This window comes from Planococcus citri, chromosome 5 (genome assembly GCF_950023065.1).
Source record: "Planococcus citri chromosome 5, ihPlaCitr1.1, whole genome shotgun sequence".
Classification (NCBI taxonomy): domain Eukaryota; kingdom Metazoa; phylum Arthropoda; class Insecta; order Hemiptera; family Pseudococcidae; genus Planococcus; species Planococcus citri.
Window position 1 is genome coordinate 20,559,782 of NC_088681.1, and position 26,294 is coordinate 20,586,075.

The following is a 26,294-nucleotide window of genomic DNA, read 5'->3' on the forward strand; positions in this document are numbered from 1 at the left end:
TTGTTGAATTGAGACTAGAATTCTGATAATATGTAATCAGTAATCAGTTGTTTGTCGCATTTCATGATGTTAAGTCTTGGTATCAATATCTCATTTTAGCAATACATATTAGGTTCCTACTGTTTAGTCTTATAATTAGCATCACTGTGTAAATGTGCTCGCGGTGATATCTGCATAATTATGTATCATAGATACGTCATAATAATTCTGAAATGTATGTACCTACCTAGTTTTATTTCTCACGTTAGCGGAGATCACACATTCTATATGTAGGTAGGTACATAGATACGCGGACTCGGTAGTTGGAATTGGACAATGTATGTAGGTAGGTATCCCCGTGAAACAAAATAATTCGAAAAGCTTTACACTCGGAAGGAACTTGGACCTAATGCTCGATTTTCCGAAAAAATGTCAGAAAAAACGGATTTCGAATTTGGACAGTTTCACAATAGGGGGATGTAGCTAGCTAGTCTAAAAAGCCTCAATTTTCAAAATAAGTAGAGGTATTAGTCGTATTTTAAAGCCTTACACCCACTCCTTAATTTTGAGTAAAAATGAACGAATATGGAATTTTCAAAAAGTGACCTTTCAACCTACCAAAAAGATGGGGAAATTTCTCGAGAAATTCAAATATTTTGAGGGAAATTTTTTGTGAGTATTTTTGAGAATTCTGAGGCAAAAATTGAGTGATGATTTTTGAGATTACAGAGAAAATACATAAAATGTGACCTATCAAAATGAGTTGAAATTTCGGCAGAAAATCAAAATTTTTTATCAACATTATTCTTAAACACTTTTGAAGAATCGTGAGCCCAAAATTGAGTCAATTTTCCAAGCAGTTAAGTATGAAAAAGTGTCATGCGACTCATTAAAATTTATCACATAGGTAGTGTGAAAATGAAATATTTCAAACGCCGCGTCTCTTGGAAACTCCGAATGTTAGGAACTTGATAAGGGCCATTCCACGTAAATTCGACCAAGAAGTGGTAAGGGGGGGGGGTGTTAGTAATTTTTTTGAAATTGTTTTTGTGGAAAGACGTTTTGAAAGGATGACCAATGGCGCAAATCGCAGCCCTCTAACCCTTTTTTAAAGGCTGCTAGGGGGTGTCAAATTTTTCAGTGAACTTGAAATATCATCCCTTTCAGCAGTGGATTACTCGATAACCGCGATACCTACCAAAATGCAACTTTTTCCAAAAGTTAGAGGTTGTGAAAGGCTTTTTGGTGATATCATAAAAATTAGTGTTGCCACTTTTTTTCGTACGAAAAATTAGCTCGAAAAGTTTCAAAACGTAGTTTTCATATCGTTCCGACTCTCGACAATTCTAAAAAAAATTTATTACGGACAACTTTTCATGCTGAACAACATATTGAAAAATTGCCATGACGTTATTTCGTAAAGTCGATTTTAAAAAATTGAAAGTTTGCGAAAAAATGCGATTTTTTGATTTAAAACACAAATAAAAGTTTTGATTGGCGAAGTTGACTCATTTGACCCCCATTTTTACGTACCCGTTGGAAAAGCTGAAAAACCCCCTTCACTCGATTAAATAAACTCATCAAAAAAATCAAAATTCGAAAAAATTTAATTTTCTATTCCAAACATGAAACATGAAACAAAGTTTAAATTTATTCAGTTACCTTATCTTGACCTCTTTCTGACGTATTTTATGAAAAATTAGATAAAAATTACACTCATAGCAAAAAAATTGAAATTCGTTCATTTTTTCAATTCACTCATGGTGGAAAAATAAACGAATTTTCGAACTAATTTTTTGTACGAAAAAAAAATGGCAACACTGATTTTTATGATATCATCAAAAAACCTTTCAAAACCTCCAACTATTGGAAAAATGTTCCATTTTGGTAGGTATTACGGTTATCGAGTAATCCACTATTGAAATGGATTATTTTTTAAGTTCACTGAAAATTTTGACACCCCCTAGTAGCCTTTGAAAAAAGACTACATAGCCCAGTCAAAATGCAATTTGACCCAAACATAATTGGGATCAAACGTTTTTTTGGTGAATATTGTCTAGGGTGGTATGCTGAACAACAACAACATACTAAAAGTCCCCGCAAAGTCCTCGCCCTTATCCCACGAGCTACCCCCCCCCCCGCCCGTGGATCAAAGCACCCCAAATCAGTTTTTCGTCAAGAACTCCTGAAATATTGAATTTTGAGTAAAATGAGTTCAGTGATCATTTCATCTCCTCTCCTATACCTATCAAATGAGCTATTGACAAACTCCCTAGCTTCAAGGGGGGTGGCGCTACGACCCCTCAAAGTGACATGATTTTAATTTTAATGATTTTACATTTTATGACTTGGGACTTGTAATCTGTTCTAATTGATAAAATGAAGTCAAACTTGGGGAATGGGATTCTTTTGGATGCTAGAGTTGACCTCTGGAGTGGGGAGGGTCAAAGTTGAAAATTACAGAAAGGTCATTTTTTCGGAGGGGCATAACATGACCTCAAATGGATAAAAAGGGTCGAAAATCATACCATCGGGCAGTACTCCATCTGTGATCAACATATCCAAATTTCAGCTTCCTAGGTCATCCCCACCCCATTTAAAGCGGAATTAAAGTGAAAATCCCCTTATTTTGCCCCTAATTCCGGTTTTTTCCATCTTAAAAGGAGTGGGGATGACCTAGGAAGCTATTTTTTCTGCTATGACTGGGCTATAGAGAGCTGAGATTTGCGCTATGTGAAGCAAGAGCAAGAGCAAAAGCTGTTGAAAATTTGTACTACAAGTGGCATAAAAACTATGTTTTTTTTTTTGTAAAAAAAAAAATTTGGCTTTGAAACTTGATTTTTTTTTTAGAAATTTCCATTTTAGTTTTGAAAAAGAAAAGAAAAGAAGCCCTAGTGAAGTGAGGGCAAAAGCTTTCGAAAATTTGTGGTTCGAGAAGTTAAAAAAAAAAAATGTTTTTCTTTCATCACAGGCCCTTATTTTGCCAGACTCTCCAGAAAGCGTGGGCTTGGGTCAAGCTGCCCCCTTTGCCCCCCTCACAACAGCCTTGCCCCCTTCAACCAAACTTTAGACTGAGCGTCCGTCGCCAAATTTGAGCAGATTTCGTTCATATGATTCCGATTGAGTATTTGTTTTGAAATTAAAGTCTATAAAATAATTATCAATTTTTTTTTTAGAATGAATAGATGAAAAATTGGAAGCTAAATGAGACCATGAGATACTGCGAGTAGCACTATTGAAAGCTGGAACAACAGTAAATCTGCTGAGGATTTGGTCAGGAAGAACTACAACCATGTCATCGTATGTACCTATCTTTTCGTAAAATAGGTGAGTTTTGTTCAATTTTTTAAATTTTTACATCATTTTTTTCATAATTTATTATAGGTACCTATTTTTATTGAAATTTGTGAAAAAAATTCAAATAATTATGTTATATTGATAATGAAAGTTCAAAAATTGCACCTTTACAATTATAATATTTTTTATAATACCTACTTATTTAAAAACAATGTAACATATGTACTAAAATCAACCAGAGAAATTACATCTACTTAATATAGGAACTAACAAAGCTGGAGATTTTGTATCCACGTTAGAATCCGCTAGCCTGGAAATTGAGTTGAGATCAGGGCTATTAAACCACTGTGAAAGTTCCTCGTAAATTAGTTTATCGTTTTTGAAAAAATATTTGAAAACTTTTTGCACATTAGGGTGTTGTTTTTTGTCCATTTTGAACCTGATCAATGCATCTACGTTGTCTGCGAAATTATATTTTAGACACTCGTCTAAAACATATAGTATCGGATATAAACCTCCAAAATTTCCGGCACGGAAACATTCATAAAAAATGTCACCAACAGGCAAAAAGTGTTTCAATTCCGGAAGCTTCTCTCGATCATTATCGAAACACCAGGAAAAAACACTGTAGAATCTTTCACCGAACCAAATCCATTCCCTGGGGTTTGTTTCTTTAAAGAATTCTACGCATCTATGCTTTAAATCAATCACGTGGTCGTTTACAAACTGCACTTCTATCACTTTGCATAATTCATGCAGCAGGACGCATTGTTTGAATGGATTAATTGCAGTAGTCAACGACGAAATAAGCGAGTTCTTAATTGCCGAAATTGATGGCGTGTATTGCGGAAGAGTATCGTTGATGAAGTTTCTCAGTCCTTCCAAATCTTCACTTTGGACATGGTGACTGCGATCGTATAAAGACGTATAATAAGCAAGTTTTTTGTCGTCGTATTTATAAAGAATAGTCAATTCGATTAATTCCTTTATCGTGTTAGAGCTGAAGTTAACGTTCTCAAAACAAGACTGTAATCTTTGACTTAATTCGTCGTAATCGTCTTCACGGTACAAAAGTTCGCAACAATAAGGCAATTTGGCTAAATTTTTTTCCATCGAGTTTGTAAATGATTCCTTGTCCGAGGGGGTTGGGAAACATAATTCTAATATTTCATTCATCACGTCGAAATCGGTTTGGAACAAGAAATGGACGTAATTATTTCGGATAAAAAATTTCCTGAAATCTGAACTTTTCATCTGTAAAAATTTCAACGCCAATTTTAAACCACTCGATGATACTTTGTACGGACCATTTAGTTTGAGATTATACGGGCCTCGTAGTATTTTATCGATTGCAGACTCGAAACCTCTGTTGGCTGCTGCGGTATTTCTCTGACTATCCGTAGCTGTCTCCCATATGTGCACAAGTGCGCTCATTTTTTCCTCGTCGTAATGAATCTTACCATTGGTAGCTTTCTCATTATGACTGTTTAGTAAAGTACTAATAATGTGGACGAATTTTTCATCAGTTATTAGATGTTTAGTATGTATCCAGGCCCAAATTGCGCACCGAGGCATATCCAGTCGACCCAAAAAAGCTATTATTATTTCAGCCGGCTGCAAAAGCAACAACTCCATTTGCTGGTCGTGGGACATCTTGTGGAATAATCGACATTCCTCGTATGATACGGTGTAGCATGCCCTCAATCTAGAATTCATCATCTCTACTTGATTCTGTTCACTCAAACGATCCCAGAAATACTCGAACGATTCGCAAGTATCTATTCGACATTTAGTTGCCATTTCGATATCAATAGAATCAGCTTCTTGGAAAGGAATCCTGTGCAATTCTTGCCTCAGATGACAAATCCAATAATAAATCAAAGGATCGTTATTAAAATTCACATCGTAGAAGAAATTTTTAGCAGAAAGTTGATCCAGAGGGAAAGTTTTCAGTTCATTTTCCAAGCAGTATTTGCACATTATGGCGAATTTCTGTTCTTTGGTCAGATTAGGCGACGATATCATTTTAATGGCGGTATTTTTGTAATCGATTTGACCGTTTGGAAACCATACGAAATATGCCCAGTCAACATGGGTGATTTTATACTCGTCTAATTTGTTGGAGAATAATCTGTGTTTGAAATGGATAACGCATCGAATTGTTTCCTCGCTTATTTTTTTGAAGCAGGATTTGAGTATTTCTTTCATTGGTCGAGGTATTCCCAAAGTTTCTATGTATTTATAGCAATCGACTGCTTCTAAACATTTCGATTTGTTGAGATAATATGACTCGGCGAGTCGTGTGATCCTACCTCGTCTGCTGTAGTTCCAAATTTCCACGGCTAAGCGATAGTATATGATTTCTTGCAAGGTTGGCAGTTTTATGAAGAATACGGTTTTGTCCAAGTCGGCGATATCTTGTGGGGTCCATTCGCCTGCTCTGTCTGGGTCCATTGTGGGAAGTCTGAAATTGAAAATTTTGTATTAGATTCAAATTTCGATAGGTATCGTGTTGATGAAAAGTATCCTAGGTCTTGAAATTTTTTTAAACACACATTCAGACCCCCCTCTATTTTTTAAATCGACAAGCAGCCACGAAAAATTGCCAGCTTGCGTTCAATTTTCAGTATTTTTTGACATTTTTGGCGAATTAAAATCAACTCTTTTTAATTTAATCAGGCATGAAAGTGACTTGGTCACTATTTCACTTGCAAATCACTTTTGTCACTATTTCGGCAAAAATGGCCAAAAAAAGTGACTTCGGTCATTTTTTAAAAGATTTGTCGTGTAAAAAAAAATTTTTCATGAAAATCCTTCAGAGTCATAATTTAAAAAAAAATTAAAAATCAACTGTTCAACATTAAAAATGTAAGACGATGTGATTGGATGGAGCCGATATTTTCTAAACCGTACAAAGGTAGATCGAAACATCAGGCAAAAATTTATCACCTGTCAGAATTTCAAGTGCTAAAATGTCTTTTTTGATTTTTGGTGAATTTTTGAAAATTAAATTTAGACCAAAAATGAGAGGAAAAATCAAAATGTTACCAAATTGACCACATGATAGCTGAAATTTGGGTTATACCCTATTTTCGACACGCCAAATCGATTGGAAACGGTTTCAACTCGTTTTGAGCCGTTCTGGAGCCCCCAGCAGATTTTTGAAACTCTAAATGTCCCGAAATTTCATCAAATGGAGATGGAAAGCCAAAATTCATTCTGCGAACTAATTTCAATACGCTACAAAGTCGACTGCAGGTGGATTTCAAGTCGTTTTGGAGCCTCCACTGACTTTTTGAAAATTACTGGAGTCACCAGATTTTTGAAACTTGAAAATCCCACAACATTTTGCCAAATTGAGTTGGCAAGCTGAAATTTACTTTGCAAACTAATTTCAATACGATATGAAGTCGACTACGTCATGGTTTCAAATGGTTTTGAAGCTTCCAGCTATTGTTTGGAAATTTCATTTTTCCAAAAAACGTCATACAACCTTTCAAAAATTCGCTGGAGGCTCCAAAACGACTTGAAATCAACCAGCAGTCGACTTCGTAGCGTATTGAAATTAGTTTACTGAATGAATTTCGGCTTTCCATCTCCATTTGATGAAATTTTGGGAAATTTCAAGTTTCAAAAATCTACTGGAGGCTCCAGTAATTTTTGAAAAGTCGCTGGAGGCTCCAAAACAACTTAAAATCCACCTGCAGTTGACTTCGTAGCGTATTGAAATTAGTATGCAGAATTGCAGAATGACTTTTGGCTTTCCAACTCCATTTGATGCAATTTTGAGGGAATTTCGAGTTTAAACATTTTTTCTGGAGGCTCCAGAACTACTCAAAACGGTTTGAAACCGTTTCCAATCGATTTGGTATGTCGAAAATAGTATATATTCCAAATTTCAGCTTTGTTGGTGAATTTGGTAAAATTTTGATTTTTTCCCTCATTTTGGGCCTAAATCTGATTTTCAAAAATTCACCAAAAATCGAAAAATGCACTTTTGGCACTTGAAATTTTGACAGGTGAAAGTTTTGCCTGATCTTTGAATTTACCTTTGTACGGTTTAAAAAATTTCGCGCAAGTCCTATGTTAGAACACAAAATCTGCGATTTTGGCTGACTTGTCAATCAAAATGGCCGCCATTTTCTAAGTAGGGCCACTTTTTTTTAGGACAAAGGCTAGAAATGTTCCTTAAGACTCCCCCTTTGAGAAAAAAAAGTTATCCCAGTTGATCGACTGGCGGGGGGGGGGTGCAATAGATCCTTATGTGGGCTCCCCGACTAACATAATAATATACTTTATGCTCTCATTTCTCAAAATTTTGGTGACTTTTTCTCAAATTTTTGGCCACTTTTTTGCTATTTTTCAGACACTAAAGTCACTAAAATAAATTAAATGGGGGTTTTCATGTCTGTTTAGTAATAATTCAATCAAACACGCAATTTTCACGAAATTTTGCTCAAATTCCGAGATATTTTATCAATATTTTTTAATCATTTTAAATTGTTTTTGTTAGTTTTTGTGTAGGTAACTTTAACAAGTATTTACAATCATGTTGTACCTACAACTTTTGCTGAATTTTGTTCAATTTTACTGAAATTTTATTACTTTTTGATAATGTGCAAAAATTTAAACACACTTCAAAAATGTTTTTTGATCATCTTTGTTAATTTTAATGTTTTTTTCACTGTTTTACGTAGTGTCATTTTCAACATACTTTCTTAATGTTTTATGTAAATTTTTGCTAAATTTTGACATTTTTTTTTTTAGATATTTTATCAATTTCGGCTACTTTTGTCGGTTTTGGGGGGAGGGGGTTTCCTGTCTTTTAATAGGAGTTTTGACCATGTTTCATGCGATTTTTGTTGAATTTTGACAAAATTTGTCTAAATTTCTTCAAAATTATTATCGTTTTGTTGTATAATTTTGATGATTATAGTGCGTTTTACGTGTTATTTATCAGTTGAAAATATTTTATGCAATTGCAATTTTTCTCGAGTTGGCGATATTATTCGTCAGTTTTTGATAATTTCAATGTTTTTTTCGAGTGTTTTTCATTTGTGTATAATTTGTTTTCTCGACGAATTTTTCTTAAATTTCATCAGTTTTTGATAATTTTTGATGATTTTAATGTTTTTTTTTTAAAACCATTTTCAACATGTTTCCAAAATGTTTTGTGCAATTTCCAGCAACTTTTTTTAAAGTTCGTATTTTTTTGTAATTTTTTACTGTGTATTTTAATGGTTTTAATTTTATTTTTATGTTATTTTTAGCATGTTTTAGTAATGTTTCGTACAATTTTCGCTAAACTTTTCAAATTGCCTTCAAATTTCTGTAGTTTTTGGCAATTTTTAATGATTTTAATGCTTTTAAAGATGGTTTTACAAACGTTTTATGTCATTTTCTAAACCAAAAATGGCTCAAGGTTTTGCTTCTTTTCTAAAAATTTTTAGAATTTTGCTTTTTGTTAATATTTTTTAAAAAGAAGTAATTTTCTTGTCAAAAGTTACAAAAAGCCTTACTTTTTCAAATTTCGAATTTTTGCCATCAGCTTTCAAAAAATGTGTCAAATTGCCATCTTGCTATTTTACCTAAAAATTCCGAACATTGCCGAAAATTATCGCTAAAAAGTTTCACTTATTAGCCAAAAATCACTAAAAATCGTCGGTTTTTTGCCAAAAAAAAATTCCAAAAGTCACATTTATTCTATAAAAACTTTTCAAGAGCCTCGGTTTTTCGTCGAAAAAAATGCCAAAAAATTCTAACCTTCATGTAAGTTTTGCTTTTTGTCAATATTTTTCAAGATAGCTAAAAGACACTTACTTTTTTATCAGAAAGTTGCAAAATTTTTTGCTTTTTTGACAAAAATATCAAACTTTTGCCAATAATTTCCGGAAAGTCAATCAAATTTCAAAAAAAAATTCAACATGCAAAAAACTGCTAAATGTTTACTTATTTGGTAAGAATCGCTTAAAATTGTCGCATTTTTGCAAGAAATTTCAAAAAGTCACAATTGTTACCATTGCTTAAGTCTTGCTTTTTGACAAAAAATGCCAAAAAATTGCCACATTTATGTCAAAAAATTACCAAAAAGTCTTGCTTTTCTGCTAAGTCAAAGTTTTACTTTTTATCAATATTTTTTTTGAAAAAAATTCATATTTTTTTAATCGAAAAGTCACAAAAGTTCTTAATTTTTCGACGAAAATTTGCTTGTAATTTTCGAAAAGTCAACGAAATTTCAAAAGAATCCAACATGAAAAAAACTGCTAAAAGCTCACTTTTTTGGTAAAAATCGCTAAAGAGCAAAAAAAATTAAAATTGTCGCATTTTTGCAAGAGATTTTAAAAAGTCACAATTTTTTCCAGTGCTTAAAAGTCTTGCTTGTCAAAAAAACGCTAAAAATTGTCACTACTATGTCAAAAAATTGGCAAAAAGTCTTGTTTTTCAGAATGTTTTGATTTTTATCAAAATTTTTTATAATAAAAAATACATTTTTTTATGGAAAAGTTACAAAAATTCTTAATCTTTCGACGAAAATCTCAAATTTTTGCCAGTAATTTCCGAAAAGTCGATCAAATTTCAAAAAAATCCAACACGCAAAAAATTACTAAAAATTTACTTTTTTGGTAAAAATTGCTAAAGAGTAAAAAAAATTGAAATTTTTGCATCTTTGCAAGAAATTTTAATAAATTACACTTTTTTCCATTGCTTAGAAGAAGAACTTTTGGCAAAAAAAATGCCAATAATGATCACGCTTGTGTCAAAAATCGCTAAAAAGTCTTGCTTTTCTGCTAAAATTGTCAAAAGTTTTGCTTTTTATGATTATTTTTTAAAAAAAGAATCCATTTTTTAATGTACCTAACAGTTGCAAAAATTCTCAAGTTTTCAGAAAAAAATTTCATCTTGTCACTAATTTTTAAAAAATCCTATCAAATTACCAAAAAAATCTAGCTTTTTACCTAAAGACGTCAAACGTTGCCAAAAGCTTCACTTTTTTGGTAGGTAGTAACAATTTTTCTGCAAAAATTGCTTAAAAACCTCGCTTTTTTGCCATGAAATGACAAACATTGTCACTTTGATCTTGAGAATGACCGAAAAGGTCTTGTTTTATTGTCAAGAAGTTGCGAAATCATCTCACTTTCCTGTAAGAAATGTGGAAAAAGTAATTTATCGATTTTTTTTTTCATTATCAGTAATTGTCAAAAAGTCCTTTTATCAACATTTCTAAATAAAACATACTGGCTTTTTTTTGTAATTTTGTTTCTACATTAAAAATATATTTTCTTCACCTTGTAAGTTGTAATCTGTTTAATTACTTTTTTGAACTTTTTTATGTAGTTTGGTACCAAAAGTTGCTTTTTTATAGTGGAAGTAATGGTCATTAACGTTTAGTAAAAAAAAAATAACCATTTTCAGTAAACAAAATGTGACCAGTTTTAGCAACAAAAAAAAAAATGAAATTTCTACTTTAGTAAGAAACTATGATATAATTATGTTTTTAAAATCAATTCTATATAAATTTTCACACGACGAGTGTAATAATCTTGAAATTGAAAACACCCCTCCACCCGGGGCTTAAAAATAACGTGGCATTTTATCAGTAAATTGCAAAGATCAGCGAGACAGTAGATGTTTTCTCAGGTTCTATCTGAAGGCAGTCACTCATACTCGTAGGTGTATACTTTTCAAGTTGGTATCCATTTTTTCAAAAAGGCTCAAGTCAAGATACTCGCTAACTTAATCTAAATGAGGAAATTTAACTTACCACTAATCTTCTTGGAGCAAGTGCTTATTAAAAGTCTGGACACTGACGACACATCATATCCTTTACTAGATGCAGTAGAAGTACATAAAAAAAAATAATAGGCAACTTCACCGAGGTATTTCACAACAATAACTGACCACGTGACCAGTTTTACTTTCTTATTGTACCTGGACCAAACATCCCTAATGCACTACCCCTCTATCCTCGCATAGGACGTAGTCCAATGCATACCCGACCAATTGTACATCCAACCACGCAAACCGGTTTCATGTATTCCTTTAGAACAGACAATAACCTTTATGCAGCGCAGTGGTGAAAGAATCTAAAGCAAAATATATTGTATATTTGCTTTCCTGGAGAAATTGGAAATTCTCTGAAACAGAAATACGAGTATCATTTTTTTATTCACTTTTGAAAACTACGTCATCAAAATTCAACTTTGATAGAGGTTTTTGTTCAAACACTGAAAGCACTTCGCAAATTTTTCTCCCCCCCCCCTTGTATCCCCTTCTAGAAATCATTATTAAGTTCTCTTCCGAACCACCAACCACCGATGATTGTATGTAGTATTTCCATTTTATGATTGTAAAGAAGAAATTAACGGATCCAGCTAACGAGCAAAATAGGTTCGTTTTTACGAGAGAAACGTGTCTATCGACTCATGAATTTCTAAATTAGACACAAGTTAGATGAACAAAAAACAAAATTAAAATTAAGAAATTTTACTTAACAACGATAACAAATGGCTAACAGGTACAAAAAATTCCATCACAAGGCAAATCAATCGATCGAGAAAAAAAACTTATCATTTTTTATTACGATTCTTGCTTTTGAAATTTTTGTTCCCAGCTGCAGCTCCTTTTTTCGCGCTTCTCACAAGGCTCTTGAATTGTCCGGCAGATTTTTTCTTTTTTCTGTAAAATTTTGTAAAAAAAAAAAAAACGTAAATTAAAAAATTTCCACTTGTAAATAAACAAACTTCGTAGGTATAAAAAATCACCTTCTGTTTAGCGAGTTTCGAGATAATGGGATATAAGCGAAAGGATCTGGCATTCCTTTTTTCTTCACATCGCCTAAAATAAAAAAATTTAAAATTTAAAAAAATTAGAAATCCAATACAGGAGAAATTGATTATTCGAAATTTATTCATGGTAAAAGTTTTAGGTACCTTTGGCTTTTTTGGATTTATATTCAGAGCCTGTGTGTTTATCGATAGGATTCTTGTTGGTTTTTCTATGAATACCGCTTCCTCCGGCTGAAATAATCGTATATTAGTCATTAATTGAAATATTCATCGAATCGACATATAAAATTGAAATTTTCAGTAGGCTTATTTTTAAATACCTTGATATTTATTCGCAGGTTCGGACGTTTCGCTCGATCTCGAACTCATCTTACGTTTACGACTGATTACAATATCGTTTAGCATACTAGACAGATTATTCTCATTATCAGCATCACCAGCATCGCTGTCATCATCTAAAACGCCCAAAAAATGATTAAAATACGTGTATTTTCAAATTCCAATCGTGTTGATTCTCAAATTGATGAAAAACTACCCCTTACCATCTTCTAGGGGTATTTTATTAGTACTGGGTAACTTTTCAGGTTTTTCTTCTGCGATAATGAGACGACCATCGGGAGCAGTTTTAAATTCAGTCTGTTTTTTCTTAATTTTATCTCCCATTTTTTGTTTTTCTTCAGGATGAATGGCTATAAAAATACAAGAAGACCAGTTAGATGAGGAAGTAAATCCACGTGAAGAAGTTCGAAAGATACCCACTGGTGATTTTTCTATTGGCGGAGGAACTAGTGAAATCGACGATATCGTCTTCGTCTTCTTGTAAGTACACGTCGTGTTTTTTAGATTTCTTTTTATTACGTTTATCTTTCGGTTCGTCCGAATCGTCGTCCAGTTCGTCATCGTCGTCGTCGCATTCGGCCAGAATTTCTTCCATTCTGTAAAAAAAATATCGTCGTCGTGATATAAAAATCCAATTCTTATACATTAGGGACAGGGGCACGATGAATGATTGAGGCTAGCTTACGTTTTAGGTTTAGATTTCGCACTGAACATGTAATCGTCATCATCCGAGTCGTCTTTCGAATCGGCTTGTTTCTGCTTCTCTTTTTCTTTTCTTTTCTTCTTCCTGTCGTTGAGTTTTTTCAACGCTTTGAGTCTGGTCATCGTTGTAGCGTCGTGAGTTGGTACAAACGAGATGATGGTCGAAGCTCCGAATTTCCTCACCAGTCTGTCGTATATGTCGCGCATTTTCTGCCTGAATCGACGTTTGCAATCATCTTTCACGCTGGATAAAGTTCTCACCTATGAAAAAAACGCACATATGAGCACCTGCGGGGTAAAAGGGTAACTATTATTGATAAAATAGTCGAATATAGGTTTACTTACGATTACTTCTAGTTGAGTTGAAACGTAGTTAGGTTCGTAGACTGTCATGAACATTTTAATGAATCCTAGAGCCGGTCCAACTATTTCTCTCGTAGTTGATGTAGCCAATAAACATATATTTTGCATTATCGCTTCCAATTGTTCTTTATGGAGATGTTCTGCAAATTTAAAAAACAAAAAAAAAACATAATTTAGCCAAAATTCAAATTAAATTAAGTATTGAGAAAAAAAATTCGTTCACCTTTACTGTAATGAATTAAACAAGCTAATGCCAATATAGTAGCAGCGATCATATTCGGGGAACAGATTAATCCGGCAGTAATAGCGTCGATGAAAGCAGCAAAGTTAGCATCACCATGCTCTAATATCTTATCGGCCATTTTACATATCAATTCGAACGCCGAGTTACGGCACCGTTTATTTAAATCTTTACAGCAGAGGACTGCTTCGGGAATATACTCGAGGATGGTCTTTTTACTCGAATCGTGATTCAGTAAATGGATCAAGCATCTGATACGGGGCTAAAAATAAAGAAAAGAAGTGATCAAAACATATTTTGGTGAAATGAACCAATAGAGGAGGGTAACTTACCCCTCGACTAGTAATCGCAGCTTTGGATAGGGAATTCAGCAGTAGGGTTTTTATCGTTTGAACATTCTTCTTCATGAATTCGGAGCATCCTTCTGATTCGCAAGCGCATAGATCTTCTAATAATCTGCAAATTTTCGAAACATGTGGATCAGTATTTCAAAAATATAGACTTCGAGACGATGAAAAAAAATGACATTCGTTGTAATCACCTGTAATATTTCTTTTCTTCTTTGAAATTCTCTACGTTCAATACTTTGGTTATGTGTTTCTCGTAGAGCCATTTCAAGCACTGGCTATTTTGGTACGGTAAAAGTAATCTAGTCAAGTCGAGGACGCTTTCTTTGATGAATTTATTCTTTTGGCATTCTTCAGATTCTAATTTTTGCAACGCTTTTTTGAACATTTCATTCAACAGAGAACTTTCGGCTATCGATACGTAAACCTGAATCGAAAAATTAGTACGATTAAGACGAGTACTTGAGAAAAATACAGATGTGGTTTAAAATATGATTTGTACTTTGATCGTTTCGAAGGCAGAGAACCTGGCAGCTTCTTCATCTGTACCTTTACAAGGCGTCGTATAGATATTGAACAAAATAGGAATATAATTTTTGGCGAATTTGCTCATTGTTTGTTTATCTGCCTCGTTATCAGCGCAGCTGTAAACTAGTTTCCTCAAAGCAGCCAGTACGGTTTGTTTCAGATCCTTCCTCGAGTCTAGTATTTTACCCAAAGGTTGAGCGATAGTCTGTAACAATAGATACACATTAGATAAAAGAAATACTTCGAATTCGTAGTGTTTAAAAAGTTCGAAACATGTACCGGAAATGTAGCTGCGATATCAGACGGTTGATCGCAAAAACTAGGTAATAAAGCCCATATCTGCGACTGCAGTAGTTCGAAGCTGACGTATTTGGCTTGATTCTTCTCCTTATTGAGTCTCTCGTTCATACCTCTGTATGAAAGAATAACAATATTATTTCAAATCTCAAGTTGACGAAGAAAAATGTCGAAAAAAGGCGGTTATTTTACTTTAAAGCGCTAGCAATTGGTAGGAAATCATCGACGAAGCATTTCAACGAAGAGTTCTTGATGTGATCTTTGAAAAGAGGCAGTAACCAGCTGCGTTTGATTTCAAATGAATCTTTATCTTCGCAAATCTGGCGAATAAAAAATAAATGAAAATTATACATCACAAGAGAAACACCGATAGAGGTGAACATCGCTGAATTTCTTCCATTACCTGAATTGGAACTTGTTTAATAATAGTCTGAGGTCCGATCGTTTCGATAGCGTAAGCGAAAACTTGCTCTATTTCGTTACCATACTGGAACTCCTCAGATTCTCGATCATTCGCCAATGTCTTGAGACAATCAATCATAAACTCGTGACACGTTTGACCACAAACTTTATACATCGTACCGAGCAAAAAAAGCACTTGTTTCCGAGCATTATGATACTGATACTTCAAGCAACCGGTTAAAATATCGAAGATTTTCTTCAAAATGGTCTCATACTGAGGTTGATTCTGTTCCGAGGCAATCGGAGCGACACAATCTTTCAAGATGGCGTTCATCGTTAGGGTGCTATTAGTGATAACTTCTTTACGCTCGGAACACAGAGCCGGAGCACAAACGTCGAAAATTTTCGGCGTGTTTGAGGCGCAAAGTGATAAATCATTTTTGGCCAGGTTGATGAAAGCCTCCTGCATGACAGCTAGCCAAGCAAGCATCGGCTGAGTATCGGTGACCGGAGGTTGGTAATCGTATAAGGCTGTGATGAGTTGAGCGTTCAGTGTCGGGGGACAATTTGCGACATTGGGACGTGAAACGAATAATCCATGGAGTACTTGTAAGCTGCACGAGGTTACTAGATTGTTACCGAGCGTCATTAGTTTCAGAATTGTTTCGCAGCTGGTCTGAAATTGGAGAAAAAAATGTAGCCAGGGAATATTAAAAATGAAGTATGTGATAAAACTAGTCGATATAGGAGTCGATAGATACTTTCGCTTGAGCTTTTGGGAAAGTTCCAATGATCTCCTTGAGTAAAGTGAGCACATGCAACACTGTAGTCATTCCACCAACGGAGCTACTGCTTTCTAATAATTTAACGCAGTGTTTAGCAGTATGACCAGCTGCCGGATGAGAAACCAGCGAAGAATCAGTTTTCATAAAAGTGGATCCTTTCAGAATAGCGCAGATTGCGTGTTGAGCTGATTTTCTTATCTATTCGAAAAAAAAAATGTATTACAAACATTCAAAAGAAGTTAAAATACATCGGATTTAACATACTTTGCTCTTAGTGTGAACAATAAACGCTAGAATTGCGTCGTATATAGCATAAGTCGACGAATCATTCCACACGGCGACGTCTTGAGCACATAATAAAACTTTCAAACAACCAATCAACTGAAATAAGACGAAATACCAATTAATTCGGGCAACGAAACGAGGCAAATAATACAGAATAACTTACAGCTTTTAAAATCACATTGTGATCTGAATCAGCGTAGACTTTCAACTGATCCATGAGTGTTTTCGAAACAGTAGCGAACTTCAGCTGTAGAATATTCTTCGGTACACTTTTAATACACATCGATAACAGAGACAGAATGGCGCTAACGGAGCTATCAGTTAATTCGTCTGATTTCATACCTTCCAGAGTAGTCATCTGGGAAATAAACCGGTCAAAATAACGTATGCACTACGACAGAATAGTAAACAGAAGAGACATACCAACGCAGCGAAATACTCAGTGGTATTCTCCGTTCCACCGTTAGCTTTGATAACTTCGGTCACAGCAGCTAAAACGGCCAGCATTTCTTTATGATGAGCCGATGACAGATCGAAACGATTTATTAACCTGCAATTTCAACAATTCAGTTAGGTTCGGTCAAATCCATCTGTAGTAAAGTAATCAACGTGAAATAATACGAACTTATTGAAAGAGATATTCGAGCAACAAGTCCAATCCGACGCGAACGTATCGAATGTCTTGGTGGTGCTTTGATACGATGAATGAGCATCGTTATCAGCGCACGAGTTTTCAGAAATACTGCGACCATCTTCGCCAGTAACACGGGATTGATTCGAAGATCCAACCAATGTATCGTGCCTTCGTAATGAATCGACAGTTAGAGTACTCACAGTCGGACCTAGAAATGCATACAGATGTGAAATATGTCGAGAAAATATTGAAACAGAAGTGATTACCGCTTACCTTCGATATCTTCTTTGAAGAAATTATTCTTGGCGTGATTTCGGAATTTATGAGAGGATGGATTCGAATTCGAGCTCTGGCCCTTTACCCATCGTTTACCTTTCTTTTTTATTCTAGTTCTGAACGTTCCCATGATGAATTATTTCAATAAAACGATCAATTTATATTCAACTTTGAAATTTTTATGGTCTATTTCTGATAAAAAAATGCATACCATCAAAATATGCGAATTTTTGTAAACCACGTGGTTTACGAAAAGCTCTTTAGTAAAGTTTGCTAGCATTGGTGTTAGGAGGAGGTGATATTTCGTGAGATGGAGATTTCGATCGAGTGAAAAAACTTCGATATTTCAAGTTGAAATTTGACAATTTTGTGCTACGTAATTATTTTCTTTGTTTTTGTACTCAGCAAAAGTCGAACGAACTGAATAAATAGAAAAATTTCGCCCAATTTTACGAAAACTTTTTACCACACCACGAATTTAAATCATTCTATATGAACAAACTAGCACTTTTATTTTGAAACTTTTCAGTAAGTGTTGCCTTCGGATGAACTTTAAAATGTGATTACCCGAAAATCAGTGTAGCCAGTGAATTGCTGGAATTTTGTTTTTGCATTTTATTTGACAAATCTTCCACGATGGGGTTCAATTTTAATAAAAAATTGTCTAAATTACTCGATTGTCACCTTTTAATGGCATATTTTGCGAAATTATCGCGTTACTGGTTCACAAATTGAAAAAAGAAATTGGAATTCTTCTCACGGGCGCCATTTTGTGACGCTTGGCCGGAGAGCGTTCCAACAACAAACGATGCCTAGAAATTGCGTTTCGCGTCCGAAAAAATGCGTCACCTACGGTGTTATTTTTGTTGTCGTGTTTAATTATTTTATTTAATTAATCGTATTGATAACGTTGAAGTTTCTTCGTTATTAAAGAGTGAATTCGAGTATTTGAAAAGTGTATTGACAAAATTACATCACAGTTCCATCACGCCGAAGAAGAAACCTACTCGAGTGATGCCAAATTAACTCCAACAAGTAATGGTAACGTAAGTGTTTTTCATACTGTAAATCCGAATGCTATGATAACAACGTCATTTTCACTGTTTTTTATCTGCCGTTTAGGTTCTGATCGAAATGAAGATGTCATCACAATCAACAAAACTTCGAGGTAATAATAATCACTTGCTGTAAATTAATTCACGTAAAGAGTTATACTCAAATTAGTATTCGTATTCGTAGGCCGTCCGGCGAAACACAAACCTCGGTGTTTGTGGTGCAACCAACACAAACCGCTGATATTCGTGCTTCCTACATCTACCGGCAAAAAGGAGTTCTGCGGGCAGAATTGCCTAGCTTCGTTTCGCAAAGCTCACGCTAAAGTAAGTGAATTCAAATCAATACTGTGCCGGATTGTGTTTGTGCGATAAATGAAAAAATAACGAAAGTTTTCCAGGCATCTTGTACCGAATGTGATAACGCTATCAGAAGCTCTCCTGTCAAATGGGAGACACCGAGTAACACTACGAAAGATTTTTGCTCCAGGGATTGCTTAGCGAAATACCAGAAGAAGCTAATGTTTGCAGAGAATAGAAAAAGATGTAAGTTATTCGGTTAATGGATTAGAAACCAGCCTCGATTTCATTTCGCTAATTGAGGTTAGAATAGATAAGCCTAAAAGCTAGATAAAATCACCTGCTAAAAAAAAAACGCCATTCTCGAGCTTCTGTCTGTGTTCGTGAAATGCGAGATAAGATAAAAATTATTACGTATTAATGACCTCGTTGTTCATCGCTCTGATACGATGTTATTTTGTTTTGCGTTTATTTCGCTTTATGAACTCGAGCCGGACGTGGTGTATTATATATAATAGTCGTACATAATGTGGAATTTTTTCGCAGGCGGTGACAAATCACATTTCGGCGGTGCGATTTCCAATAATCATGATCTCCCTCCTAGTCCTACGCATTACTTGACTACTCAGCAAACGTTCGATTGGGAAACATATTTGAAAGAAACTAATAGCGAGCCAGCTCCGGCGGATTGTTTTAAACAAGTACGTTTAGTTTTAATTTTTTCATATCGGGCAGTAGGCGTATAGTAGTGACTAATTATCGTTATTTTGATTTAGTACCCCGAGCCACCTGAGAATCTGTTCGAACCGAATATGAAACTCGAAGCATTGGATCCTCGCAATGTAACATCGACTTGTGTAGCGAATGTGATCAGCAAAATTGGACCACGGTTACGTTTAAGACTTGATGGCGGTGATAATAAAAATGATTTCTGGAGACTGGTTGATTCTAGTGAGATACATGGCATTGGTCATTGTGAAAAACAAGGCGGAATGTTGCAACCTCCGCTAGGTTGGTATAATTTTTCGAAATTGTGCACCCGAGAAGTTCTTTCTGGCGCCAGTGACTTGCGTTAGTATAGTTGGAAGTGCGATTCGTGATACAGCAGTATGAATTTACTCATTTTCGACCTTTGATTTTCAATATTATCTAGGCTATATTTAAAAATTCATTGATATGTTTTATCGCGATGTATTCAAATGATGGAAAGCCCAGCTTTTATTCACGGATGAATTGTAATCTGGAGTTTCTTGCTTTTGAAAGCGTATGTCGAAAGTTCTGGCCCCAAGAAAGACCACCCCCCCCCCTCCTCTTCATTGAGAAACGCACGAAACTCGAATTAAATCTTATTGAGTTGCCATTTAACCTGCAGGTTTCCGATCGAACGCTTCTTGTTGGCCTATGTTTCTTGTGAAGACGCTTAACGGTGCTATGATGGCACCTCTACAAGCATTTAAACCAGAACCACCCACTCCGGCCGAAAACTATTTCAAAATCGGTCAAAAGCTGGAAGCTGTCGATAAAAAGAACCCCCACCTGATATGTCCAGCAACGATCGCCGACGTCAAAGACGACCAAATCTTCATTACATTTGACGGATGGAAAGGCTCGTTCTGGTGTCCTTATTACGATCGTGATATATTCCCAGTAGGATGGTGTGCCAAAATCGGGCATCCTGTGCAACCACCTAAAGGTACACAAGAAACAATCCCAATTCCCCCTTTTTTTTTACGAAATATTAAACTAACACGATTGTTTAATTCGAACAGCTGTCGGCTTGGCGAATAAAAACAAAGCACGGATACAAGTCGTGTCTCCTATACCTCAAAGTGATAACTCTCCTCAACAATCGAATATACCCCCTCAAGTACCAGTAGCTCCGTCTTCACCTCAGGTTACCCTGATAGAGGCCGATACCTCGACAACCATTCCGAAAACCGAAGTACAAGCTCAGCAAGAAGCTGCAACTTCCACAACACAGGCCGAAATGCCTCCAAAACTTCCCACCAATCCGGCCGATTGGTCTTTTGAAGACGTGGTCGCCTATATCTCGTATAGTGATCCGGGACTCAGTGTACATGCTGATTTGTTCAGAGAACATGTAAGTATTTCGTACAACATTGCGTTGTGTTGCGTTGTGTTGATCGAAACGTATATTTTTATTTTATTCGTCTTATCTGATGATAGGAAATCGACGGAGGAGCTTTATTATTGGTTAATGCGGATACCTTGATGTCTGGTATGGGACTGAAACTGGGACCAGCGTTGAAAATTTGCCATTTGGTGTCGAAGATTAAAAATAAAAAGCACTTCGTGCTGTAATATTTATTGAAAGGTTTTTCTTTCCATCGTAGTCTCAGACTACGATACCTATTTAAGGTTTGGATTTTCGTATTAAGTATTTGAGATGCTGCATTTTATCATGTTAACTTTGTATAGAACCGTTTTTTTCTGTCTCTTTGGTATTTTAAATTGAGAAAAATATACCACTTATTGTTACTGAATTGATTTCGAGTATTTATAGTCTTTGATTCGATGGCAGCGTTATCGAACTACGCCGAAAATCGAATCGATTTATGAATTCAGTGATTGAGCATTGTGAAGTATTTCGATTCCATTTATACTAACTCAGGATTGGGAGAAAAATTCGGAATAATTGGATTTAGTAACATTACCTCGGATGCGAAACACCTAATCGATAAGTACCAGTACTTGAATTAAAGTTTACTTATCTTATCGAATAATTAGATTATTCTTTCTATTTTTGTTGACTGATAGCAGGGTTTTTGTTTCGTGACTCTTGTAATTTCCGGAGACAGGTGGGGGATTAATTGAGCATTACGTTAGCATTTCATTGTAGCACGTGCACGTATCAATAGAAAAAATTCATTGAGGAGCTTGTGAGGATGATTACTGATTATAGTATGAATCTGCAGAACAGTTTCTCTTCGTAATTATAAGAAGTAGGTATTGTAGTCAGTGGCGTAGCCAGGATTTTCTCAAGGAGGGGGCAAAACCAGATTTCTACATGATGTCCAATGATACGAAAGTATTGGATAGACTGAATTCGTATTTGAATGTATTGAAAACAGAATGTCTCAAGTTGGCCGATTACTTTGAAATTGCTGCTACAGCGTCGTGTATTACGAAGAAGAAACAAATATTCAGTTGAGGATTTTTATTCATTAATTTTTTTTGTCAATTGCGTTGTTCTGTTTTTTTAAAATAAATGGTCGTATTTTTCATATTGTCTAAATTGATTGTGTTACGAGTTCTTAACTTTTCAATTTTTAAATGAGGGTTTGAAGTTATTATATTATTATATTATAGTAATTTGGTCGGATAAGTTCAAGACGATGAAAAAAGCTGCCGGACCCAAATCTGCTTTGGCGAAGCTTACGAGAAGATTGTGTAAGGAGTATTTTTATTGTTGAGTACCAATCACATCCATAATGTAAGTTGTTGCTAAAATGATGTAATTTATATTGATTTTGCAGTCAGTCCCCAAACTGTTTCGTTCTTCCTGATTTTACATATTATGCAGAATGGCTATACCGCATACTGTAACTCGAGCGTCATTTCAGAGTTGCAATTATTTCAAAAAGAAGATCGTCAATCTCTGACTAATATGGTGGAACACGCAGGTTGAAAATTATAATTCTTATTTAAAATTATGTTTTAGTTATCGATGAGTTACTTTAGTTTTGCATACTTTATTTGTTGTGTTAGGTGTCGAAAAATACCTTGGTTTACCTGAACGTAGCGGTACTTTCGATTCGAATGTGTCCAGCTCTAAATGAAATGCATTATGAAGGTATTTGAAATAATAATTAGCTTTGGTGTAAAATTACCATTTATTCTAAAACATTATCATAATACCTACTTTTACAGATTTACAACTTCCTACTATTCTGCTAGCGCTGGCTTACTTGAAAAGGCGACGAAGAATTTCAAATTACTTTGTACTCCTGGATCTTATTGGGTTTTCAAGTACCTATATATAGAGTTTATCTTTTGCTTTGTTAACTTGTGTAAATATTTTTCGTGTTACTGATCAAAATCAGTGATTCTCTCGCGTATAGTAGTTCGCTGTAAATTTTCATTACGTTTTCAAAATAAATGTTACTGTACTGTGGTTAGATGCGTTTTTTTTAATCGATTCAGTTTCATCTGTTATTACGATATGAGAATATCTTGCTCAGATTGACAAATGGCAATGTCTTCATTTTAATAGTATGTCGCAATGAGGGGAGAATAATTCATCTCTTCCATTAAGAATGATGTTTTTTCTGCACATCATTTTCTCGCTTCGAAACGTGCTGATTAATTTCATTTCATAATATGTACTGTGGAGTCAAATTTTTCTCTTCTAGGAAATATGAAATCTAATACGTTGTAGGTATGAAGTTATTATAATTGGTCAGTGGTCAAGTTACACCATAAACGACGTTCTTTTTCATTAACTATTCCAGGCAATTCTTGCCTTTATAATTTTTTTTAAGTTTTGCTAACATGTTTTCAGTTTGGTAATTTTTATTGGCTGCGATCATTTTTCGAGTCATTTTTACGACGTTTCGTACAATTTTTGTCTACATTTCATCAAATTTTCACAACAGAAATATGGATTATTTACAAACACCTTTTATTCATCAACACACAGTACGTACAAAGCATAACATAATGAGTAACTATGAAAATAATTTTTATTAACATTATCACGAACATAAAATCGAATAATTTTAATTATTCGTATTCAACAACAAAGGAAAAAAAACACACACACGCAAAGAAAGAAAGAAAGAAACGAAGAAAAACAAATAAAAGTAAAGATTTAAATAAAATACTATTTTTGTTTAGAAGAAGAAGGAAGAATTCCGTATGAAAATTCGGAATTCTCAAATAAATACAATTTTGACTAAAGAAAGAAAAAAAAAATCAATAACAAGGAAAAAAAATAAAGAATAAGGAAATGAAAATAAATGCGACAAAGCGAAATAAAAATAAAAAGGGAGATCGTTCGCAATAATGAGCGAATGTTCTCGAATGGTAATAGATTTGATTTTCCTATACTTTTTGGTACGTAATGAAAACGAAAACGAAAAAAAAATGAAAATGGAAAGAATAACAAATAGGCTCTAAAATTAAAAACACATCAATACATACATTAGAGATGAAAGAGAGAGACAGAGAAGAGAGGATGGAGCTGAGGGTAATCAAGGTGATAGAGTTTTTAATACAGAGAGATGAAGACCGGGGGAATTATAAGTTGGAAAAAACAACATCGAATATTCACTATATGAAGATTATAATAAGTATGTACGCGCGTTCGATATGATCTTTTTTTTTTATTATTCGTCGCCAGCTTCGGGACATTTGGTATGCATGAATTTGGGCTTATTTTGAGAACGGTTACTACCATCGTCAGCGATATGAACAACTATTCCGGGCTGTGATCCAGTAGGAGCGAGTAATTCGTGAGTCATACCTGCGAAAATATTACATTTTTATAAACGAAATGAGTCCAAGATAAACAACCATGTACTACGCGAAATGCGTAATACTCAGCTTAGATTAATTTTACGTACCGGGGGATAAACTAGCAATGGCGGCGATTAGATCGTAATTTATTAAAGGCTCGGTTTCTACTCGTGGTTCCCAACCGACCGGCGGTGAAGATGGAGGCGAGATGAGGAACTGTTTAACAGGTGCAGGTAACTGTAAATGTCTATCAGCGTTGTCGACTGGTGTGACCGGCTATAAAATGAAACAGAATCGCGAATTTAAGAACACTTGATCGAATTGTTTGTATTTTGAAATCTCGTAGTTCGAAGTATGAAATACCTGAGCGAAGTAACAATTAATTATACCGTCGCAGAAACGAGTGTGATGAAGATGAATCCTAGCTTTGGCTGCAGATGAAGGAAACTCGTAGTTGACTCGAATACGTTTGAAACTCTTAAAATACTGAAATGTAACTGGTTCACCGAAACGTTTAAACATATCTTCGAATTCTTTCTAAACATTGGTATCAACAAAACCACCCTCAGAAACACGTTCAATTTCCTTATCAAAATCTACCTACTACTTGGGGTGTTCACCAACCTTAAGATCATCGCTATTGAATAGTGCCGAGTTAACATTAGTTACTATTAACGATGTTGGTAAATCTTCATCGTTGATTAATTGCTCATACGTTTCAGAATCCATGTTCTCAAGTATAGATTCAAAATCAGCATTGTAAGTGGTCTCGTGCAGTCCTGGTAAACCGTCTACTTCGTTGATGATTATATCACCTTCGTCGCAATCGTCTACTATCATTTTTCCTTCGTCCATTATCCTAGTTCAAATTAAACCATAGTGATTAGCTAATGATCGAGTGATTCGTGAAATATCTATGCATAAGGTTATAAGGTAGAGAGGGATTAGTGTTTTGTGTGTTTCAGTAAGCAGTGATCCAAGTTTTTCTTACCTTAGCAAAGAAACTGTTTCATTTCTTGGTGGTTTGTAGAATCGTGTGTTCGAAGTAGGTCTGGATTACTTCTAAGGGGAGGATTCGATCGAAAATTATGCTAAAGAAGTTGATTTAAATAACTTATCAACCCTTCTCGAAGTAGCATCGAACTCGATTTGAAGATGAAAATTTTTACCTTTTTTTTTGCATTAAACTGGCATGACGATGTTACCAACGTAGCTAATTAATCATATGATTTTATTTCTCTTTTTAGGTCCGTTTTTTTATTCGTTTTGTGAACGTATAAAATTAATTTAGAAGTAATATTAAATGAATTTTATTCGATCGAGTTCTAAATTAATATTTTAGAAAAATTAAAGTGTTATTTTTTATGACAAATTCGACGAATTTCGTATTTTTCGTTATCGTGTGAAATTTTCATGTTACATTTTGTGTTTGTGTTTATGGTAACAGTGATTTCGAATGACGCATTCGGGTCACCATTTTGTAGAAGCAGTTTTTTGTTTTTTATTGCTCTTGTTATAAAAATATCGCGATAAATTGCTCAAATTACCAAATTTCTTCGTGTTTTATTGTTTAATCTTGTTATTTATTCGTGTTATTCTATGAAAAGAATTATATCCATTAATGGAGTCATAGTTCGTGAGAAAAAGTGTTCTCGAGTAGATAATAAATGGACAATAGGCGTAAGTTTTCCAACAATTTTATCACTTTTCGATCGGTGTTTCAGATTGAATTAATCGTTAATCAAATTAATCAAATGCTTCGATGAGAATTCGGATTCGCGAGTGTCTTCGTTATGAACTGTGTTCAGTAAATCAATCACTTTCACTGATGGACGCTGAAGCAGATATTTCATTTCCATCTACCGGTGACTGCTGACTAATGGAATTTGGAAAATGGAAGCTGCCGGAACTACCGGAACCAGATAGTACCTACTCTTATGGGTAAGTTTTTGCTTTTTGCAGTTTTTGCATTCTATTTCTTAGTTTAAATCACTTCTGGAAGTTGAGTACCTCAATTGTGTTTGATTCAGGTAGATGAATTCTGTTGATCGATTTGATCGGTGTATTGTTGATGTAGAACTAAAATTACCTATTCTGGCGCTCCTCCTCTCCGTGTTCGACAATCAATCCTCATTTTTGAAAATTTTTATTTGATTTGGGCTGTGTGTTCAGTAATGTTCTTCATAGAGTGGTAGAGTACTGA

The 26,294-nt window shown here is 34.7% G+C and overlaps 5 protein-coding genes and 2 long non-coding RNA genes across 8 annotated transcripts in view; 4 read left to right on the forward strand and 3 right to left on the reverse strand.

The window, feature by feature from the left end:
* Positions 1-3,316, forward strand: part of LOC135849119 (uncharacterized) — a 225,771-nt gene extending 222,455 nt beyond the window's left edge. Inside the window, exon 8 of the long non-coding RNA XR_010559492.1 lies at positions 3,156-3,316. This is a non-coding gene — a long non-coding RNA (uncharacterized LOC135849119). The remainder of the gene's footprint in view (positions 1-3,155) is intronic.
* Positions 3,317-3,395: 79 nt separating this feature from the next.
* On the reverse strand, positions 3,396-11,200 carry LOC135849115 (uncharacterized). The gene is made up of 2 exons (XM_065369370.1): positions 11,039-11,200; positions 3,396-5,740 (listed from the first exon to the last, which is right to left on the reverse strand). Exon 2 carries the CDS (start codon positions 5,728-5,730, stop codon positions 3,508-3,510), a length of 2,223 nt encoding a protein of 740 aa, XP_065225442.1. The 5' UTR covers positions 5,731-5,740; positions 11,039-11,200; the 3' UTR covers positions 3,396-3,507.
* Positions 11,201-11,744: 544 nt separating this feature from the next.
* Positions 11,745-17,489, reverse strand: LOC135849120 (RRP12-like protein). The gene is made up of 21 exons (XM_065369376.1): positions 17,259-17,489; positions 16,977-17,193; positions 16,775-16,901; positions 16,515-16,709; positions 16,331-16,447; positions 16,043-16,264; positions 15,283-15,957; positions 15,072-15,199; positions 14,862-14,994; positions 14,557-14,787; positions 14,249-14,481; positions 14,040-14,163; positions 13,690-13,969; positions 13,449-13,606; positions 13,087-13,364; positions 12,822-12,997; positions 12,605-12,751; positions 12,383-12,517; positions 12,207-12,293; positions 12,039-12,111; positions 11,745-11,952 (listed from the first exon to the last, which is right to left on the reverse strand). Exons 1-21 carry the CDS (start codon positions 17,389-17,391, stop codon positions 11,844-11,846), a joined length of 3,978 nt encoding a protein of 1,325 aa, XP_065225448.1. The 5' UTR covers positions 17,392-17,489; the 3' UTR covers positions 11,745-11,843.
* A 585-nt stretch (positions 17,490-18,074) lies between these two features.
* Positions 18,075-21,117, forward strand: LOC135849121 (polycomb protein Scm-like). 2 transcript variants are annotated; one of them, XM_065369378.1, is made up of 9 exons: positions 18,075-18,302; positions 18,384-18,429; positions 18,501-18,640; positions 18,715-18,859; positions 19,160-19,314; positions 19,390-19,624; positions 19,986-20,306; positions 20,383-20,714; positions 20,801-21,117. In XM_065369378.1, the coding sequence occupies exons 1-9, from the start codon at positions 18,300-18,302 to the stop codon at positions 20,933-20,935; spliced, it is 1,512 nt and encodes a 503-aa protein (XP_065225450.1). In that variant the 5' UTR covers positions 18,075-18,299; the 3' UTR covers positions 20,936-21,117. The 2 variants fall into 2 exon arrangements, with proteins under 2 accessions (XP_065225450.1, XP_065225451.1); XM_065369379.1 differs by having other exon boundaries at positions 18,076-18,307.
* Positions 21,118-21,248: 131 nt separating this feature from the next.
* Positions 21,249-22,752, forward strand: LOC135849123 (uncharacterized). The gene is made up of 5 exons (XM_065369381.1): positions 21,249-21,780; positions 21,944-22,024; positions 22,111-22,257; positions 22,343-22,427; positions 22,505-22,752. Exons 1-4 carry the CDS (start codon positions 21,642-21,644, stop codon positions 22,411-22,413), a joined length of 438 nt encoding a protein of 145 aa, XP_065225453.1. The 5' UTR covers positions 21,249-21,641; the 3' UTR covers positions 22,414-22,427; positions 22,505-22,752.
* Positions 22,753-23,234: 482 nt separating this feature from the next.
* sra (RRM_RCAN_like domain containing protein Sra) lies at positions 23,235-25,279 on the reverse strand. The gene is made up of 5 exons (XM_065369380.1): positions 25,083-25,279; positions 24,716-24,950; positions 24,455-24,628; positions 24,199-24,367; positions 23,235-24,098 (listed from the first exon to the last, which is right to left on the reverse strand). Exons 2-5 carry the CDS (start codon positions 24,944-24,946, stop codon positions 23,962-23,964), a joined length of 711 nt encoding a protein of 236 aa, XP_065225452.1. The 5' UTR covers positions 24,947-24,950; positions 25,083-25,279; the 3' UTR covers positions 23,235-23,961.
* A 345-nt stretch (positions 25,280-25,624) lies between these two features.
* LOC135848176 (uncharacterized) overlaps positions 25,625-26,294 on the forward strand; it is a 185,438-nt gene continuing 184,768 nt past the window's right edge. Inside the window, exon 1 of the long non-coding RNA XR_010559323.1 lies at positions 25,625-26,032. This is a non-coding gene — a long non-coding RNA (uncharacterized LOC135848176). The remainder of the gene's footprint in view (positions 26,033-26,294) is intronic.